At 40.0% G+C, this 18,912-nt stretch overlaps 1 protein-coding gene across 7 annotated transcripts in view; it reads left to right on the forward strand.

Annotated features, from left to right (window-relative positions):
* The window catches only part of Jph1 (junctophilin 1), a 106,936-nt gene extending 88,645 nt beyond the window's left edge, over positions 1–18,291 (forward strand). Inside the window, exons 5-6 of one of the 7 annotated variants that reach the window (XM_006237723.5) lie at positions 1,512–1,607; positions 6,127–18,291. In XM_006237723.5, the coding sequence (XP_006237785.1) occupies positions 1,512–1,592 (81 nt within the window). In that variant the 3' untranslated portion in view covers positions 1,593–1,607; positions 6,127–18,291. Of the gene's footprint in view, positions 1–1,511; positions 1,608–1,708; positions 4,045–6,126 lie in introns of those variants that run through there. The other 6 variants (XM_006237719.5, XM_039109388.2, XM_006237721.5 and 3 more) reach the window with 6 other exon arrangements.
* The last annotated feature ends 621 nt before the right edge of the window (positions 18,292–18,912 follow it).

The raw sequence follows: 18,912 nt of genomic DNA on the forward strand, positions 1-18,912 counted from the left end.
CTTTTGTGAAAGATGTCCTTTATACAAAGAGTTTGACATGGTCAAATCTTAAGTATTGAATTGTCTCCAGAGAACTTTTTTTTCCCAAATTGTGCTGTGTTTAAATATGCCTAAAATAAACTACATAAGGTCAGACTCTTGAAGTTTTAAACATCTACTGAGTCCTATTCAACTAAACTACTTCTTTTGCTTCTCACAGATCAGTACTCTGCAGGGCTGTGATGTATGCAAAGACCACACACACACACACACACACACACACACACACCAGTAAATTCCCCCCATTCACAAACACATGAACATTTAGGCAAAAAAGTTTTATAAAAATAAACTTTTCAAAAGTCAGTTTACATTTGACAGAGAAGCATTCTAGAAGAACACTACTATTTAAGAATTGTGTGCTATTTTAATAATATTTTTTAAATACCAACATCTTGTAATTCTAAAGGCAGATTCTTTGGGTACCACCAAGCCTGAATAGCTAGGCCAAATAAGGTTTACTTTTACAAATAAAAGCTTGGTGACCTTGGATTATCTGGTATTTATTCTAGTAAGATTTGTCGAAATAGGGGTCAACTGTTGGTTCAATATACTTGAGTCTGCAGTGGTTTGGTTATGATTCAAGAAACAGAGTTAGAGCTGAAAAATCTATCTTCTGTAAGTATTTAACTTCCCATTTGTAGGAAGGAGGGAATAGAACCCAGAAAGAGGTCCAGAAAAAAGGAAGAGTTGAGCTGAGGGCTAAGTCTGTAACTCCATTGGTAGCTTATTTCCCTAGCATGCACAAAGCTCTGAATTCAGCCCTGAGCCCTGCATAAACCGGAGGGTGTTATACACCTGTATTCCAGCACAGTAGGAAGCACAGACAGGAGAATCGAAATTCAGAGTCATCCTCAGCTACTTAATGAGTTCAAGGCCAGTCTAGGCTACATTAGACCCTGTAAAAATAAAAGCACCTCCCTGAGTGTTCTGAATTCTTCCTTGGAGGAATGAAACGCTCTGGTTTCATTGTTTTCTGACAGCCTTGAGGAGAGGCCGCTCTTCTTTTCTGACCCTTTCACTCCCTAAGAACAGCTGAGTCCCTCCCCCTCCCAGCTCCTTTCCCGTGACTCTTCCCAGTGTGGGAGAGGAATAGAGTACATTGTTACAGGAAAAAGAAAAATTTGAGATGGGTCTTATTATGTAGCCCTGCTAGTCTAGAACTCACTGTGTAGACCAGGTTGACTTCGGCGCAGAGTGCTAAGATTAAAGAAAGGTGTGTGTCACCCCACCCAGCTTGAAGACATTTTTAAACTTAATTCAAATCTAGACTAATTTTAAGTGGAAGTTGGATGGTGACAACATCTAAATGTAACATTACTGTTTTTAATTCGTACCTTTTTTCATGCCTTAGTTTCTGCCACAATGTTTTATGCTTGCATTTCTGCTAGTTGCTTCTGGTGATGGGTTTCTGTGAAGCAGCCATACTGACATGGAAACATTGTGCTTGCTCTGTTCTGTTTCTCCTACAGGGCCCTAATTCCATCATGATTGTCCTGGTCATGTTGTTGAATATTGGGTTGGCCATTCTTTTTGTTCACTTTCTCACTTGATTGGAATTAGGAAAGGTAAGCATAGCCTTAATTTCTATAAAACATCACAGTAACATCGTTTTCTCCAATTCCAATTTACAACTTTTTTAAAACAATGACATTGTCCTTCACTTTAGTTTTGACTGTGATTCAGTATGGTTACCTATTGCTGTAATTGTTTTGACTCTTCAGTGAAGTCATAACAACTAGTGGAGTTGAACCCACAGTTCTGCCTTGGTGTCTTCATCCCTTTAACTGCCACACCCCAGTCAGACTCAGACACAGGCAAGGAGGCTTGAATTGGGATGGGATCACAAGAGAAATGAAACTTGGAAAATTCAGCCAGAGGACCTTTCAGGTTCTTCAGGAATGCTTTGTGTCTTTGGGGTCCTCTGGGAGCTGAAGCATACAGCCATGTTGGAAAGCAGAGCTTAATAATGATTCTTTTTTAAAATCTGCTGAAGCAGCCCCATCCGGCGAAGTTCTTGGCGTTGGCTACTCCATCTGTCCTAGCAGAGTGTGACTAAACTGGAAATGTATGGACCTGCAATTTTTTTTTTGATGGAAGTCAACAGCTGCCTTACTATTTTACCATCTGACGTTTTTAGTAGGGAGCTGGGTTGAGAAGACTGCCAGAGGAATGCAGTCTGAGGATTGTGTTGCAGTGGGCATGGCGCCAACATTCACTCCTATCTCATTAGAAGAAGTAGGTAGCAGCATCACTCAGAGGTCTTCTGCTGTGACCTACTGCTTTAACATCTCCTGGAATGTTCTGAAAGGGAATATTTCATTTGCTTGTGCACAACTCTGCTCATTTTTGCTGTTTATTTAAATATGACCGCATAGTCATCTTCCACTCGCAATCCTGGCTGGATGAGAAGACACAGGTTGCATCTCAAGGAAAAGCAACAACAAAAGACTAGTTAAAAAATATATAGTGTTTATTTTAATAGCAATACATTGTTTTCATGTTGTTTATTCTTTTTAAATCAATAAAAGATTTATTTATCTTTAAAATATAGTGATCTGAAGGTATTATACCTTCCAAAGAAATAATTTAATATTAAATATTTTTAACACCATTGAGGTGAATTGTTGACGCACTCAGGTGCTACATTTTACAAGCTGAAAGACTACATATTACCAAGAAGTGTAGTCAAAATGTTGCATGGATTTCAGTAATCAGTGGTTAAAGGTTCGGTTTCATTGCTGACGTATGTTACAACCAAATAAAATCTTGTCAGTGGCTCTGTTAATTCCCATGAAAGTTAAGCAAGATCTATTAATAGCTACTCTTCTCTTTCTCTACCCCACCCCCAGCTCGAATTTTGGTTGAATGCATTCAGGTAGACAGTAAAGTTTTGTTAAGTCACTGCCCCTTCTCTGCCTTCAGTGTTTTTCAAAGTTGTTTTGTAATTCTATTTTAAATTTTAAAGACTTAGATGGTTTTATTTTAAATATTTGTCTTTTGCTGTCCTGTATCATTCTGATGTTGATTTTTTTTCTATTATATAATTTACTGAGAAGCATGCTTAACTAGGGAAACTACATGATCTTTATAAAAAAATAATTATTTAAAAAGAAATCAGTGTAGGAAAGATATGTCTGAATCTCTTAAAGGCATTGCCTTGTGGAGGGGGAAGTCTTCCTAACTTTTATCCAGGATATCATGGTGTCAGCCGAGTCTCTTACTTAGGGGCCTTTGCAGAGACAGTGTGTGTCACTCCCCTGATAGCACAGGAGAGGACCACATGCTTCATCACCTACAGGGTAGTAAACCAGTGGTGGTCTCTCCAGAAGTGCAATATATTGAGACTCTTGGGTATGACCAATATGGATTAAAGAAGAAGGCAGAAAGAGAGCAAATGAAAATAAAATTACAACTTGTATATTTATTTTTTACATTTTGCTTTGACTTTAGGGAGTCCATTTTTACTCAAGAACAAACTAAGTCTGTCTGTCGTCTGCATAGTCTCCCTGCCTGTTCCTACCCTTGAAGCTCCTTATGCTGGGAAGGCTGTTTGTTTGTTTTTTTAAGAAATAGAATATTTAATCTGAATAAGTGTTTATTTAAATGTGTAATGCTTTGAAAATAATGGGCAACAGAGAACTAAAGGATGTTTATAAAGTGAGCTTGTTGGCTCCATTTATAAATATATACGATTTATAAGCTTTTTTAAAACAAAGCTCAAATTGTGGGTATTTTTCTAAAATGTGCACAGCTGTATTTTCCATGAAGGATCTTTCTAATGGGTTGTTATACTGTACTCTACATTTTGGACAGCACATGAAGTCTGCCAATGTACTTAATAAAACATGACTTTGTTTATTTAAAGTTTCTTGCTGTGAAAAACCCTACCAGTGGGTTCCTTAATTTATAATCCTTAAAACCAAAATGTATAATGTACAGTTTCCACAACTGTAACTGCCCTAATAAAAATGTTGGTTATTAATAAAGTTCGAGATGTCTTTCCTCTGTGAGTGAATTATTGACTGGGGTGTGGGGGATGTTAGAGATGGTAGTACTAAAAGAGAGAATTTGACTAATGAGACGGTTTAGCAGGTTAGCCAGCTTGCTGCCAAGCCTAATGACCTGAGTTCAATCCCAGGGCCCACATGGTAGAAGAAAAGAACAGACTCCTGAAAGTCGTCCTCTGACCTCCACACATACACCATGGTATGTGTATGTTCACACACATGTGCCTACAATTAAAGCAATTCAATAAAATATGGATAAAAGATATGTCCTAAAGAATTAACAATAGAAGGGAATAAAGAGCCCAGCACAGCCACAGGGCAGAAAGCAGGCACACTGCTCCACTCTGTCTTCTTGCCTTTTCTACTGGGACTTTTTTCTTTTTCTTTTTTCCCTTTTATTTTAAATAGATTCTTTTTTGCATAATATATCCTAATTATGGTTTCTCCTCCCTCTACTCCTCCCAACCTCTCCCCTCCAATCTAGATCTACTCCCTTTCTGTCTGTTAGAAAAGAACAAGCTTGTTAGAGATAGTGTAAAGATAAAACAAAACTATCACATCTAAGTTGAACAGGACAAGCCAAAAAAAAAAAAAGAAAAGAGTCCTAGAGAAGGCCCAGAAATCAGAGTCACGCTCGTTTGCATACTCAGGAATTTCATAAAAACACTAAACTGGAAGCCATAATAAATACACAGAGGAGCTGGTGCAAGCCCTGTGCTTGCTGCCTCAGTCTGTGTGAGTTCATGTGAGCTTTGCTCATGTTGATTTAAAGGATCTTGGTTTTTTTTTAGTGTCTCCATCCGCTCTGGCTTTTAACTCTTTCTCCTTCCTCTTCCTCTGTGTTCTTTGAGCTCTGAAGGGAGGGATTTGATAGAGACATCCCACTTAGAGCTCTGCTGCAAGAGGAAGCATCTTTGATGGCTGAACAAAGAACTGATCTATGAATATAGCAGAATATCACTAGGAGTCATCACTATGGCATTTTTCAGCAGGGGTGGGAGTGTTGCTATTCTTTCTTCCTTTCTTTCTCTCTCTTTCTTTCTTTCTTTCTTTATTTCTTTTTTGTTTTAGACTAGTAGTGTTTTGATTTACCCTAAGTCCCTGGGCTATCTAATCTCTGGTTCTTGGTCACCCAAGCAGAATTGGGTATGGGTTCTCTCTTGGAGTGGGCCTTTAGTCAAATCAGTTATTGATTGGTAATTCCCACAGACTCTGTGCCACCATTACAATAACATATCTTGCAGGCGGGATACCATTGTTGATCAAAGGGTTTGGGGCTGCCTTGATGTTTGTGTTTTAGTTTGGTTTGGTTTGGTTTTGGTAGTGTGTAGAGTATGCTTCTGTACCAGAGACACTAGAACATAGGGTTGAAGGATATATGTTGGTACCCACTCATCTTCTCTATGTCCGAGTTATATGAGCATTGTCTTCAGTAATGGGGACTTGCTGTCAGCTTGTGAAAAGCAACTTATAGTCTTGGCAACAGCCTGAGTTGTTTGGGAGTTCCCATGGGAAACCTTTAACCAACAGCTCAATTAGACGTAGCCAAGTCACACTACTGAAAGCTTTGTTTGGTGACGAGAAATAGCCAGTTGTGACTTTGTCTCCCCCATTATTTGGCAATTTTATTTAGTTTCCCTTTTATGTGTATAATTTAGGAAGTTTCTACTGTATTGAGCTTCCATACTACCCCCTCAAATACCCCTGAATTTTTAGCTGTTTCTACCTGTGTTCCCTCCCGCAACTTCCTCTCCCCTCTCCACTTGATCCTTCTGGTCCAACCTCCACCCATAACTATGTATTCTATTTCCCTTTCCTACCAAGATCTATCTATACCCTCTATACCTAACCTCTGTGGCTCTATAGATTGTAGTTTGGCTATCATTGACTTAACAGCTAATGTCCACATATAAACAAATACATACCATGTTTGCCTTTCTGGGTCTAAGATACCTAACTCAGGATGATTTTTTTCTAATTCCATCTATTTGCCTACAAATTTTATGATTTTTTAATGACTGAATAATACTTGATTCTGTAAATCTATCACATTTTCTTTATCCTTTCTTTTGTTGAGGAACATCAGGGTCATTTCCAAAGTTTGGCCATCATGAATAGAGCAGCAGTGAACATGGTAGAGCAAGTGCCTCTGTGGTAAGAGGAAATGTCCCTTGGGCACATCCCTAAGTGTGGTATAGCAGGATCCCACAGAAGATCACTTGCCATCTTTTAAGTAAGTATCATGCTGATTCCCATATTGACTTTCTCAGGCAAACGTAAAAATGTGAAGAATATTGAGTATTCAGCAAAATCCATTTTTCTCCCCCAAAAAGTAATAAAGGCCTATTTCAGGACTGTATATGTTATAACTTCATCATTTATGGCACATGGTAGAAAAAAATAAGTACTGGGTTCACCATCCTGTGTAGTAAAGGCAAACACAGTGGAGAGAGAGGTCAAAAGTCATCTAATTTTCTCATTTTCTATGGGTGTTTGGATAACCACATCTAACTAGTACAGCAAGTGCTTAATGGGCAAATAGCTCCTTCTAAAGCTGATTAAAAAAAAAGACCAAAGAGCTACCAATGGCATTTTAGGAGCAGCTTTATCTCCTATAATCTCAGCACTCAGAGGACTAAAGTAGGATGATAGAACCCAAAGCCAGCTTGAGCTTCAGTAAAATAAGAAAAAAAGTTATATATCAAGTGATTGGGTCAAATAAAAAGTTATAGAGGTTAGAAACATTAAAAGTTATCAATTATATGAAAGTATGCAATTATCACTAAGGTTACACTAGACACACTTTGTGTTATCATATGGGAGCCAAAGGGGAATATGTGGTTTGAATTAGGATGACACACATAGATTTGAATAATTTGTCTTCAAATGGTGGAACTGTTTGGGAGGGATTAGGAGGTGTGGCCTTATTACAGGAAAAGGCATGTCATTAGGGGTGGACTTTGAGGTTTCAGAAGCCCACAAATTCTCTCTCTCTCTCTCTCTCTCTCTCTCTCTCTCTCTCTCTCTCTCTCTCTCTCTCACATTTGTGGATCAATGTGAACCAACTCTTAGCTACTGCTTGAGTTCAATGAATGCCTACCTTTTGTCCATGATTATCATAGACTCTAACCCTTTGAAACTGTAAGCACAAAATAACCTTTTTTTCTCTAAGTTGCCTTGGCCATGGAATCTTATCACCATAATAAACAGTACTAAAACACTCTAATTTGTGATGATAAAGGATTTGGCATAGTATTTCACTCCTCATGTGCACTGTGCTTTCCTCAGTATTTCCTTACTTGGTAGTTGCATGCAATGAGGTTTGACAAATAGGTCAGATAAATGAGACTATTATTTCAAATAAAGATATGTAAGATGTTGGGTAAGGGAGATTACTCAGTGCATAAAGTGCCACAAAAGCATAAAAATCTGAATTCAAATCCCCAGTACCCATGCAAGCTAAGTCTAGAGATCTATGTCTGTAACCCACCTGGAAATGGGAACAGAGACAGTAGAAACCTAGAGACCCCTGGCCATCCAGTCTAGCCAAAATGCAGAGTTCTGGGTTAAGTAAGAGATCTTATCTTTAAAAAAATTAGATGGAAAAAGTAGAAGCAACTTCATCATGACCTATAGCCTCCATGTGTTCACACATAAGCATGTGCACCTGCACACACACACACACACACACACACACACACACACACACTCACTCACACCACAGATGAAAAGAGCAAAGGAGGAAGGAAGAAAGGCAGGTCATGATTTCATATATGTTGGCATCTGGCCAAGCATTCATTTTCCGTCAAGACTTCCCATAACATACCAGTTTCTCCATTCTCACCAAGCTTGTGTCTCTTTTACACGACTTCTTTATTTACATTCCAGTTGTTGCCCTCCCCCACCTTAGTTTCTCTTCTCACAGTTCATCATCCCCCTTGCCTCGGAGAGGGTGCGCCCTCACTCCACATGGCCTCCCCCTTCCCTGGGGCCTCAAATCTCTCAAGGATTAAGTGCATTCTCCCACTAAGACCAGACCAGATAGGCCTCTGCCAGGGACCTTGGACCTGCTCCTGGTTGGTAGCTCAGTCTCAGGGAGCTCCCCAAGGTCTGGGTTAGTTGAGACTACTGGTATTCCTATAGGCTCACTCTCCCTGTAAGCTTCTTTAATCCTTCCCCTAATTCAACCATAGGGGTCCCAGACTTCAGTCAAATGGTTTGGTATACCTGCATCTGTTTCAGTCAGTTGCTGGTAGGATCTCTCAGAGGACAACCATGCCAGGTTCCCATCTGTAAGCACACCATGGCATCAGGAATAGTGTCAGGCCTTGGTGCAACCCATGAGATGGATCCCACATTGGGCCTGGTCATTGGACCCAAGAATTATTTTGATGTCTATGAAATGAGAACATGAATGAGTTTGTTTTTTGTTTGCTTGCTTGTAATCAAAATTTCATTTTACTCCTTGCAACAAGGACATATATATATGGTCGCATTTTATATATAGGCTCATTTTAACAAATACCTTTTGGCTTTAGTAATTTTTACTTTGCCATCAAGTATGTATTACATATTTATTTCATGCAGTTCTACCAGCCTCTGATCATTAAGTATCAAATCTTGCCTGAAGGAATGTCCTGTATATGGTATCCTTGTAATTTATGGAAATTGTGTTTCTTCACAAAGGCTATAGTGGCAGACAAATGCAAAGCAAAGGATGGTCATCAGAAGGTACATTTGCACCTAGTGATGCATCTCACATGAGAGGCTTAGGAGTGTTCAGTAATGCTATAGACTCCTCAGACTGAGTACACCTACTCATTAATGCCTATTGCACAAACTGAGTGATAAAACGATATAGCTAAAGTATATGAAAAAAGAGCTTGGCAAAGGTCTGTCTAGTGATGATGCTTGCTTATGAGAATGGTGAGCGGGGCCTCAGTATTGCCATTGATATGCACCAAGTATTAACAAGCCTAGTTATTAGATGTAATTGTCATGGTTATGAACACAGGCAAATGGTTGTGGTTTTAAATAAAAATTAGAATCTATTTCATCAGATATAGCATGAACAAAAGATGCTGTTAGATCATTTAGTGCTGTGTAACATAGCAACCATTCACTAAAAGCTCTACCATCAAGAAAATGGTTAAAAGCTATAACTGCTACTGCTCAGTGACAGCCTATCCAGTGTTAGCCACACCCTGTGCTTGTCTTTGCTAATTAACAGGAAGCAATTCTACTTAGAAATTGTTTCATTATTTTAAAGAAAACCTCACAGAAGAAAATCTACTGGAATGTTAACTTTTACATCATTAAAACACCCTTTTTTTTTACTTTTACCCTATCTCATATTACATTGAATACAACTGTAAAAACACACTCTCAAGTCATTTTCAAACATTAATAAGTGTTGGAACTTCTTTGCATCCTTTTCTGGCATAGTTTCTAAAGAACAAGTCAGAAAACTTTCATATTTTTCCTCTTGTTTTTGTTTTGTAGCAGTACTGGGGATTGAACCCAGGACCTAACACATGCTTGACAAGGGTGCTGCTGTGAGCTGTCTTGCAGCCCTCTATTTTGAGACAGAGTGTCATTATATTGCTCAACTGGCCCTAAACTTGTCCTGTAGTCAGGGAAGGTTTGAAATGTGCTCCTCCTACCTCAACCTTCAGAGTGCTTGCCGTTAGCCAACCACAAAGCCTGGCTTAGAGTTTTTCATTTCTAACAGTCCCCTAGGTGATGTGGGTGCACAGTGGTCCTCAACCTTCCCTATGCTATGACCCTTTAATGCAGCTCCTCATGTTGTGGTGATCCCCAACCATAAAATCATTTCTCATGCTACTTCATAACTGTAGTTTTCCTACTGTTATGAATATTAATGTAAATAGTTTTTGGAGATGATAGGTTTGAGAATGGTGCCACAACCCAAAGGGGTGCACAAGTACCAGTGAGCACCTGCCTTCATGGACCACAACTTAGTTGCACATATGATACAACAAGAAAAAGAAGGCTGAACAGCACACATATATAGCAACATAGTGTTTAATGCTTACAGTAACTTAATGAGCTAATAATTTTCTTCTGCTTGCATAAGAGAACATATAACACACACCTGCCAAGTTTCACATCCTGGATGCACTCTATTCTCTGTTTCAGGCAGCTTAGCTTCTGTTTTCTGGTCACTGTGTGGTTAAAACATCAGGCACAGTTAGAACCTTTTGAATTGCCAGACTAAGCAGGAAGGTTGAGTCTTTGGTGTTGATGAACTATGACATTAACATCTGAGGTGGTCAGTGATACATATTCTGTTGGTACATGAATAAGTCATTCTCAAATACATGTAGTAGTTTTTCTGTAGACATTTCTCTCAAACCAGATAGGATGTTGGACCTCATCCTTGTAAGATTTGTACACTCAGATCTTTTGCTTTTATCACAGAGTTCTCACATTCCTCAGCCTACACACAACTCCCTCTGTCCATCTGTGTAGATTTTCTCCCTTGCTTTTGACTAGTTTTTAAAGGAAATAAAATATCATTAATGATAACTATGGTGTTTGCATGTACAAATTCCATCACATCCTCCTGAACTCCCTCAGTGACCACTGGCCTAGAAGAGGAAGCTCCATTGCCAAAGAAAGACAGACACTAACAGGAAGCAAGTCTGCTTTTGTGAAAACATCCTGCCCCTTATATTTGTCCACAGATGTATGTGGGACTTAGGAAGACAGTTCTTCAAGGAGCAAAGATAAATTCCCTATCTGCATCAGAGCCTTCTCTCTCAGGCCTGAGATTTTTTTTTGCCACAGTCTGATGATATGGGTCATGTATAGAGAAGGAAATGCTCAGGGTCAGAAAACATGCTCATTCTCAGTAGTGGCTACAAAAATTCAAACGATATTATTAAAATCTAATGCATGCCATATTGATTATATCCTTAGCTGAAAAAAGAAAAGGCTAGGCTTGGAACTCACATCTCTACTGAACAGTGCCAGGCCGCTTTCCTGTTCACAAGTCTCCACTCCTGTGGAGAGTCCTTTCCTCAGAGACTGTCCACTGTACCCAGTTGGTCCTCAACTCTGTTTAGCAGTCATCTGGTTTTCTGTCTCTACCCAAAGTTGCATTTCTAACAGAAATTGGCAGAGACTTTATCCCTTATGCCCTATTCTCTGAGACAATGCCATACATATAGCATTAATTAGCTGATTAATGCATAAAACAACACTGTCCTTGCATCCTCAAGATCCTGAAAAGTAGCCATTTTCCACAACATGCTTTGGGACCCTACCATCTAGCTCTGGCTTTCATTGTCAGTGCCCCTGTGCTACATGGAGTGGGGGTGTTGACTTAGAAGAGAGAAAGATATCTTGAGATTCACAAAAGAACTATTGAGATGCCATTTGCTTCCACTTTTCAAAGTTTGCGGCTACTTTAGTGCAATTGGTTTGGAAAGCAACTTGTTCCTGTATCTAATAAGACCAGCAGACCATTCACAGTAGCTGCACCAAATGATTTCGCAGCATTCTAAAAAGACATTACACTAAGCTGGTTAGACAGCATAATGAATGCTAGGAGTTTATTTCAGAGGTGAGAGATCCTGGTTCCTTATTTATTTCACACTGACAACTACGGGGTGGAAAGAAATGGGCAGACTAAAGTGGAGAGAATTCTATCAGAGTGTTGAGTGATCTGCTGTGGAGAGTAAGGGAAAAGAAAGATTCACAAGAACGGCATTCCCTAGCCTGAGCAGCTGGACTTTCTGGTGCCCTTAACTACAGGGAGTAGGAGGGGAGGAGGAGGTGCCCTCCAGTGAACCAAAGACATTGAAGTCAGCTTTAGACGTGGACCTGAGATGTCTATGAGACATGCCAACTAGATGGAATGTCATTGAATATACAAGAACACTGTGCAAAGGATCCAGACATGTACTGAATGTAGCATGAATACCTGTATTTTTAAGTGCTATTATTTGTTCTGCCTGTTACAATGTATTCTTTCTGCTCCTGTAAGCAAGTCCCTTGGTATCTTCATGTTGTTCCTAGCTGTTACCAACATCCTTCTCCAGTGTCACCAGTGGAGTTTTTTTAGCTTATTTTCATTGCCTTTCTTTCTGTATTTTGTTTTTTGTTTGTTTGTTTGTTTGTTTGTTTGTTAGTTTATTTGTTTGAGATGGGGTCTCACTTTTTAGCCCCGGCTGTCCTAGAACTCACTGTGTAGACCAAGTTGAACTCGAACTCACAGAGATCTGCATCGATGCCTCTGTATCTGAAGTGCAGTGACTAAGAAACTGTGCCACCATGCCCAAACTTACTGCTTTTCTTAAGGAAAGAAAAATCTATAGTACTTACTCTTAATATTATAGAGATATTTGAAATTATTATAATAACCTATTTTAATCCCTAAAGTTGATGTCACTAATCACAAATGCATGATTTTTTCTATTTCATAACAAGGAATTTGAAAATCAAACTTCTATGGGTGGCTATTGATATTTAGCTTTTACTGAATTGAAAAGGTTCTAGAAAGTTTTTCTTGATAAGGTGGAGCGAGAGCATCAAAGGACCATCTGCTAATCTCCATGTGCCCCTTCCTGCTCCAGGTGGACTGGATCATGGTCTCCTTCCTGTACTTTTAGCTTCCTTTGCTTCTGAGCCTCCGGCTGAAGGCAGCAACACCAGTATTTTTCAATCGTCATCTACTTAGAGAGATCCTCTAACTTACCTATAGATAGCAGAAGAAGTTGGAAAAAGACGAATCAGAGCTCCTTCAGGCCATAGGAAACCAAAGGTGTCAAAATTTCCTCTTCTCTAATGGCCTTACAGTTTTTATGCCCTGGAAAACAGCCACCTCCTTCATGTGTTTGAAGAAGTCCATTGATCTACAAAGGATATCACTGGAAGGTTGCTAGAATTTCAGCTGGTGAACTACCTCTGTATGGCAGCAAGCCATCACTGGGTAATCCTGGTTCTCTTACCAGGTAAATTACTTCCTACACTTAATATGAGGACAAAGATCATGTGATCTAATTCTGGTTCAACTTGGTTGGATCTTCTGAGATAGTTTGTTTCTTGAATGAAAGAAAGGTAGCTATCAGAGAAGCCAACAGTGCTAAACCATCCTCATGTCCATTCAGATTCACTCTCTCCCTTGCTTCCCTTTCCTTTTCTTTTGCCTTCTCCCATCTTGAATGTAGATATGGAACATTATGCTATGACTGTGATCTTGCAACCAAGAAGCAGCAGATGCAACAAGTATAAGACCAAAACCCAAGAAGACTTGAGAAGCAAAAAGTTGGGAAAAGCCTAGATCTTTTAATACCAGTGTTGAATTCTTCATGCTAAGTAAATGTGCCATTGCAAGTTTAATCCCCTCTCCTTTCAAGATAGTAGCTGTTATTAAAATAAAAAGTAGAAAACAAGGCTTATCAGTCATACTCATGTTTATCATTTGTACCTACATGAAAAATAGTTTGAAACTGTTTATAGCTAATTCCTATCTGTGCTTCAAGGAGCTATTCTTCTAAAACACAGAAAACCCTGAATTGACACCATGTCAACCTAACTCCACCCTGAGCCCTCCTCCCAAGCCTAACTAGAATGTCCCATCTTCTGCAGGCCCAGCTCCTGCTACAACCCGACAAATAGAAGTAACTGTACCCTATGAACTTGATACCATTTCCCAATTCCGATATTCAGGCCAGCCTATCACAAATGCTCTATGAATGACAGACTGTTTACCTTATTCTTGGCAATAAATACATGAAATAGCCATTATCATTCCAGATTTTAATAATTAAAAACAAGTCAGACAGCATAGAGTGGTTTGCCTATCCAATGGCACCCACATAGGCCTGTACTAAGTAACTCAGCTAGAATTTGAAACCAAATTCTATTTTTGAAGTCTGTCTCATAGGGTTTGTGAGAGCTGGCTTCCCAGATTAACAACATTACCAGTCACTCAACCTCCAAGCAGAAACCATTGTTCCCTCTACTCATCACCCATGAGCCCCTCTTTTCCATGTCCATTGCTCCTACCCCAGCCTAGCTTGTTAGTTGGTGGATCTCTGACATAGCCAAACTGGAGTCTTTGTCAGCTTCTTCTCTGCTCCAATCATGCTAGTATCAGAAGTCGCCAAAGCTTTCAGGAACCGCACCCTCAACCAGCACTTTATTCAAAGATGCACACTGGCTTCTTTGTCACCCATGAAGTTAGAAGAAACTGGAAACTGACCCCCAGACTCTGACATTTTGATACATAGTGCTTAATGCCTCAAGAATGATTGCCCTACCATTAGGTTTCATCCCCCTGTACAGTCTTGCCTTTTCAATTGGCCCCGGGGACTCTGCAAGAACATAGCACAAAGCAGACCTTGGTCAGTCCTCATGCTCACAGGAAACTTGAGAGTAGTCTTCTCAGCCACAAGCCAGTCTAGTAGCCCTCAGAAACTCTCAGCCTGTATCCTGTCCCTTGTACAGGAGTACTGCCTGGGGTCCCTAAGTTCAAGGGACTGTTCAGCTCTTGACAGATCCTTGTAGATCAGACAAGCCCCCTCTTTCAGTTTTGTGTGAGTACAGGTTCAGGCTGCTGTGCTCCGACCCATGACAGCATGGAGACACACTGGAGAGATGCAGCCTTACAGTTAGTCATTTCATATTCATAAATTGGACTGAAGATTAACTGTTCTCACAAAATTTGAACTATAGAAAATAAATCCCAAAGGAATGCTTGTTCTTGAGAGCTGGTCTTTTGGTTCTGCGTCTCCTCCATCCTTTCGCTACCAGTTCTTTATTTGTTTTCTCCCTTGGGATGTCCTGTTTAAACCTGTCTCACTATGTTTTGATTTCATGCATATATGAATTTGTTTCACTATAGTAACCATTTTCCCATTAAAAAAAGGTTTCATAACATCATCATATAATATACCATAAATACAAACTTTTAAAAACTACAGAAAATAATCACACATGAAAAATATATTTATAAATGATATTTTCTTACACATCAAAAGTGGGCACAGGTGCAAGGCCCTGTGTTCCATCATGAGCACTGAGGAAGACAAAGGAAGAAAGTAGGCACAATCTAAGAAGACCGAGACCACTCAAGTGTCTTTCTTAGGGTCTGATTCTCCTCCCATTCAACATGGCTCTGCCTCTGTTTTCCCATGTTCTGTTCTTCTCCCTCTTCTCATCCTGCAGGATACCAAATGCATTTAGGACATAGAGACATACGGCAACCTCTGCTTCATTACAGTCTCACATTCTACACACATGTACTCATACACACACACACATTGACTTCTTAGCTCTGGCCCACCTACTGTAAAGAACATGCCTGTTCCAAAGAAAAATGTTGAAGGATGGACAGAAGATAAAGAACAAAAACAAGCCACAGATTCTATACAAGTACATTAGTGAGCTACATTCATTCTTCCCTAATACTATAAAGTAACTTTGGTGGGCTAAACCACACAGGGTCAGCTTCAGTCCAGTGATAGAAACTAATATCCAACTTCTCCAGTTGGATTCTGTATACTGCTTACTGAGGCACATGCCCCTGACACATCTATGATGGACACATCTTGGGCCAGCACCTAAAGAAAGGAGGCAGAGGCAGAAGCAGGACAGGGTGATCCACAATGCAGTTCCAGTAGGAAAATCAGTAGACCCCTTGTAGAACTTGAGCTTCTAGAGAGCCTTCAGCTTGAGCTCCAGCTAAGAGAGAGCCCAGGTTTGTAAACAGCCCTCAATACTATCAGCTTAGGGATGGGCTCTGTCAGTCACCAGAGGAAGAAGGAAGTATGGTCCTGGGTGGGGCTACTCTGTCCACAGAGGCATTCTCAAAAGAACTGGTAGCACACTCCAAGCCCAGGAAATAAATTCTTCATTGGCTATCCATAATACTGCTAACTTGAAACTCCCTCCTTAGCTAAACTCACTTCCTATGGCTGACCCCACACCACTTCCACTAACAGAACTGCACTTCCCAGGGACCTCTTATGTCCCAGCTCTGGCCCTTCCTCTCTGAGGTCCAGCTTCTGATACTAAGCAAAGACAACTGTGTACTTTCCAAAAGCAAGGCAACAGTGTTGTTAATAGCACTGCCTCCCACCCCCACCTTGTCTCCCAGCAACAGTGTGATGGAGAAAGAAGATGAGCTCTGGACTTCAATTGCCAGGAGAAGCCTTACCTTCTGGGGCAGCATGCGCATGTTGTTTAAACTCTTCCAGCCCCAAACCTCTCAACTGCAGAACAGAGACACTCTAGCTATGTCTCTCTGGTTTGCTTATTCAGACAGCCAACATACCCACACCAAGGTGGCACAGTGTCCAATATCTCTTGTTTACATCTTTCCTAGTCTTCAGGATCCTGTTAAATCCACATTGCCATTACAAATGGTCCTAAGACCTTGACTACACTGATGCCAAAGTCTAGGACCTGATGCTTCTCCACTGGTGAAGAAAAACTACTTTCCATCAGCAACTTCATAGCATGTCAGAACCTCATTACCTTTGCTGAGGACATCCTCATCTCTCAGAGCCAGATAAAACTGGACCTTCTTGGACCTGGTTCCCTGACTGCCATTTAGAATGCATGCTTCCTCCTCTACACAAAGATATTGTACTTCTACTTCATATAAGATCTTGTATCATCCCCCACTGTACCATGTCTACTTGTCCATGTCTCTGTTTTTCAGTATTTTAAAAGGAAAAGTGATGGTCCGGTTCATCGTCACCCTCATTAGCATTGGCATTAGGAATATTTTTATATAAAGGCAAATATGCAAATACATCTGTTGAATAAAATTTATTCCAAAATATATCTATAGTTCTCTAGTTTCCTCAGAAAGCCCTCTACAGCTCTAATTTTATCTCCATAAGAATCTTCAGCGTTGTTTTGCTAAAGTTCCTTTTTACCTTGTTGATGGGAGTTTTATTCAAGAGACCCAGCTGGCTCAAACATCCTGTTTGTGTTTGTCTCTTCATGATATTGCATCCAGCTCAGTCACATGTCCTTATAATAAACCAGTCACTGGACTGAGGCTCACAGAAGAAGCTTGCCTGGTGGAGTCATAGAGATCACCAAATGAAACTAATGCAGCCCATAGTTCTCCAGCCTCAGCTTTCTCAGGGAACCTAGAAAGGTGAGTGTCTGCCTTGGGCTGTGAAAAATTTTAAGCTCACTCCTTTTTCCCTCTGGTCTCTCAACAACCCCTCCCTACCAAAAGCCAGGGAGACCTGATGCCCACCCTACTTAGAGGTCCTAAAACTGATCTGGAATGCCCTCCTTCAGGAGCCTCAACAGTTCACCTGAGAATGCGCAGTAAGGGTATTGTGAATAAGGCTGCTTAGTTAGGACGATTGATTTGATGCTAGGTGCCACAGGAAACACAAAAGCAAACCCCCTTTCATTATCATAGACAAATGTCCTGATTCTGGCTCCTGCCACCGGATGAGACACATGTGTACAGCAAATGTTCAAAAGCAGCAATGAGTGTTTGCTGCCTCATCATCTAAAGAATCAGTGACCAAACAATGTGCTCATGAGGGCCTCTAGACGACACATGCAATTATTGTCTATAGCCACAAGCAGTTACAGCTCAGATCAATGTGTCTCATTCCCAGAGAAGAGATTCTTAGTGACAGGAGCCACAGCTGCCTTGAGGCAAAACCTCATTTGATGGTGTCTTGTTTTCAGGACAGTGTTGGTGAACAAAAGGAAACACACTAATTATCTTCATTTACAAGTTTAACAAGCAGAGTTTTTCTTTTGAGGCATCTGCTGTCCTCTTATAATATTTTCACCAGGGAGGCCATCAGGAAAGCAAGTTCGTTTGTGATCATCAGGAGCTAGACAGGGTTTCCACCTAGGTAGGAACCCACATACAAGCAGGCAAAGTAACAAGCTGGGCAGAAAAGCAGGGTCCTTTTCCCTTTCCTTCCTCTTGTCTTTTCTAAGATACTTATCAGTTTGTACTGAACCAGCCTATTGCTAGCTAAAGAAGAACACAGGGACCCTGCTGGGATTATAGGCTTGTCCCATCATACATGGCTTTGCCCAGCACAAACTGTTGTCAAGTTTGAATTGGTGAGTTGTAAATGTTCCCTGTACATTTCTAAGACTTACTTTGTAAGCATTTCATTCAGTCTGGGACTTACCTCTTCACTTTTTCTGTTGTTCTTCTTGGAAGCACAATGGTTTTGAATTTGATGAAATTAAAATTATTTTTGCTTTTGGTATCATATCTAAGAAACTGTTGCCTTATCTAAGATGATGAAGATTTATCCCCATGTCTTGTTGAAAAGTTTTATAATCTCAGCCCTCACATTTAGGTATTATTCATTTTGATTTTATTTTAGTAGAGGGTATATAGTTGGGGCAAAATATTTTTTAAAACATTTAAATAGAATTAAAAATTCTTTTAAGGGTTGGGGATTTAGCTCAGTGATAGAGCGTTGCCTAGCAAGCGCGAGGCCCTGGGTTCGGTCCCCAGCTCTGAAAAAAAAAAATTCTTTTAAATTACATATAAGCAGTATACTTTGTTTCTATAGCTAATTTTATCTTAGTTTTTCTCAATGAGAAACTAGTTTTTGATAAGCTCAAGCAGAGAGAACAAAAGAAAATAGAGTGTTTTCTTTTTCAATGAGTAAAAGTTGAGAAATAAACAAAGAAATTCACCAGTTACTATAGGATCCCCACTTGGTGGTACCTTCTGGGCATTATGGAACCTTTAGGAGGTAGAGCCTTGTTGAGAGAAATAGTTGCTGCGGTCAATGAAGTTTTATAGTGGCATATACCTAAAAGACACTACATCCTATCACAAGAACATTTATTCAACTACATTCATAGCAGCTGGAAACAAACT

The sequence above is a fragment of the Rattus norvegicus genome, chromosome 5, assembly GCF_036323735.1.
Source record: "Rattus norvegicus strain BN/NHsdMcwi chromosome 5, GRCr8, whole genome shotgun sequence".
Classification (NCBI taxonomy): domain Eukaryota; kingdom Metazoa; phylum Chordata; class Mammalia; order Rodentia; family Muridae; genus Rattus; species Rattus norvegicus.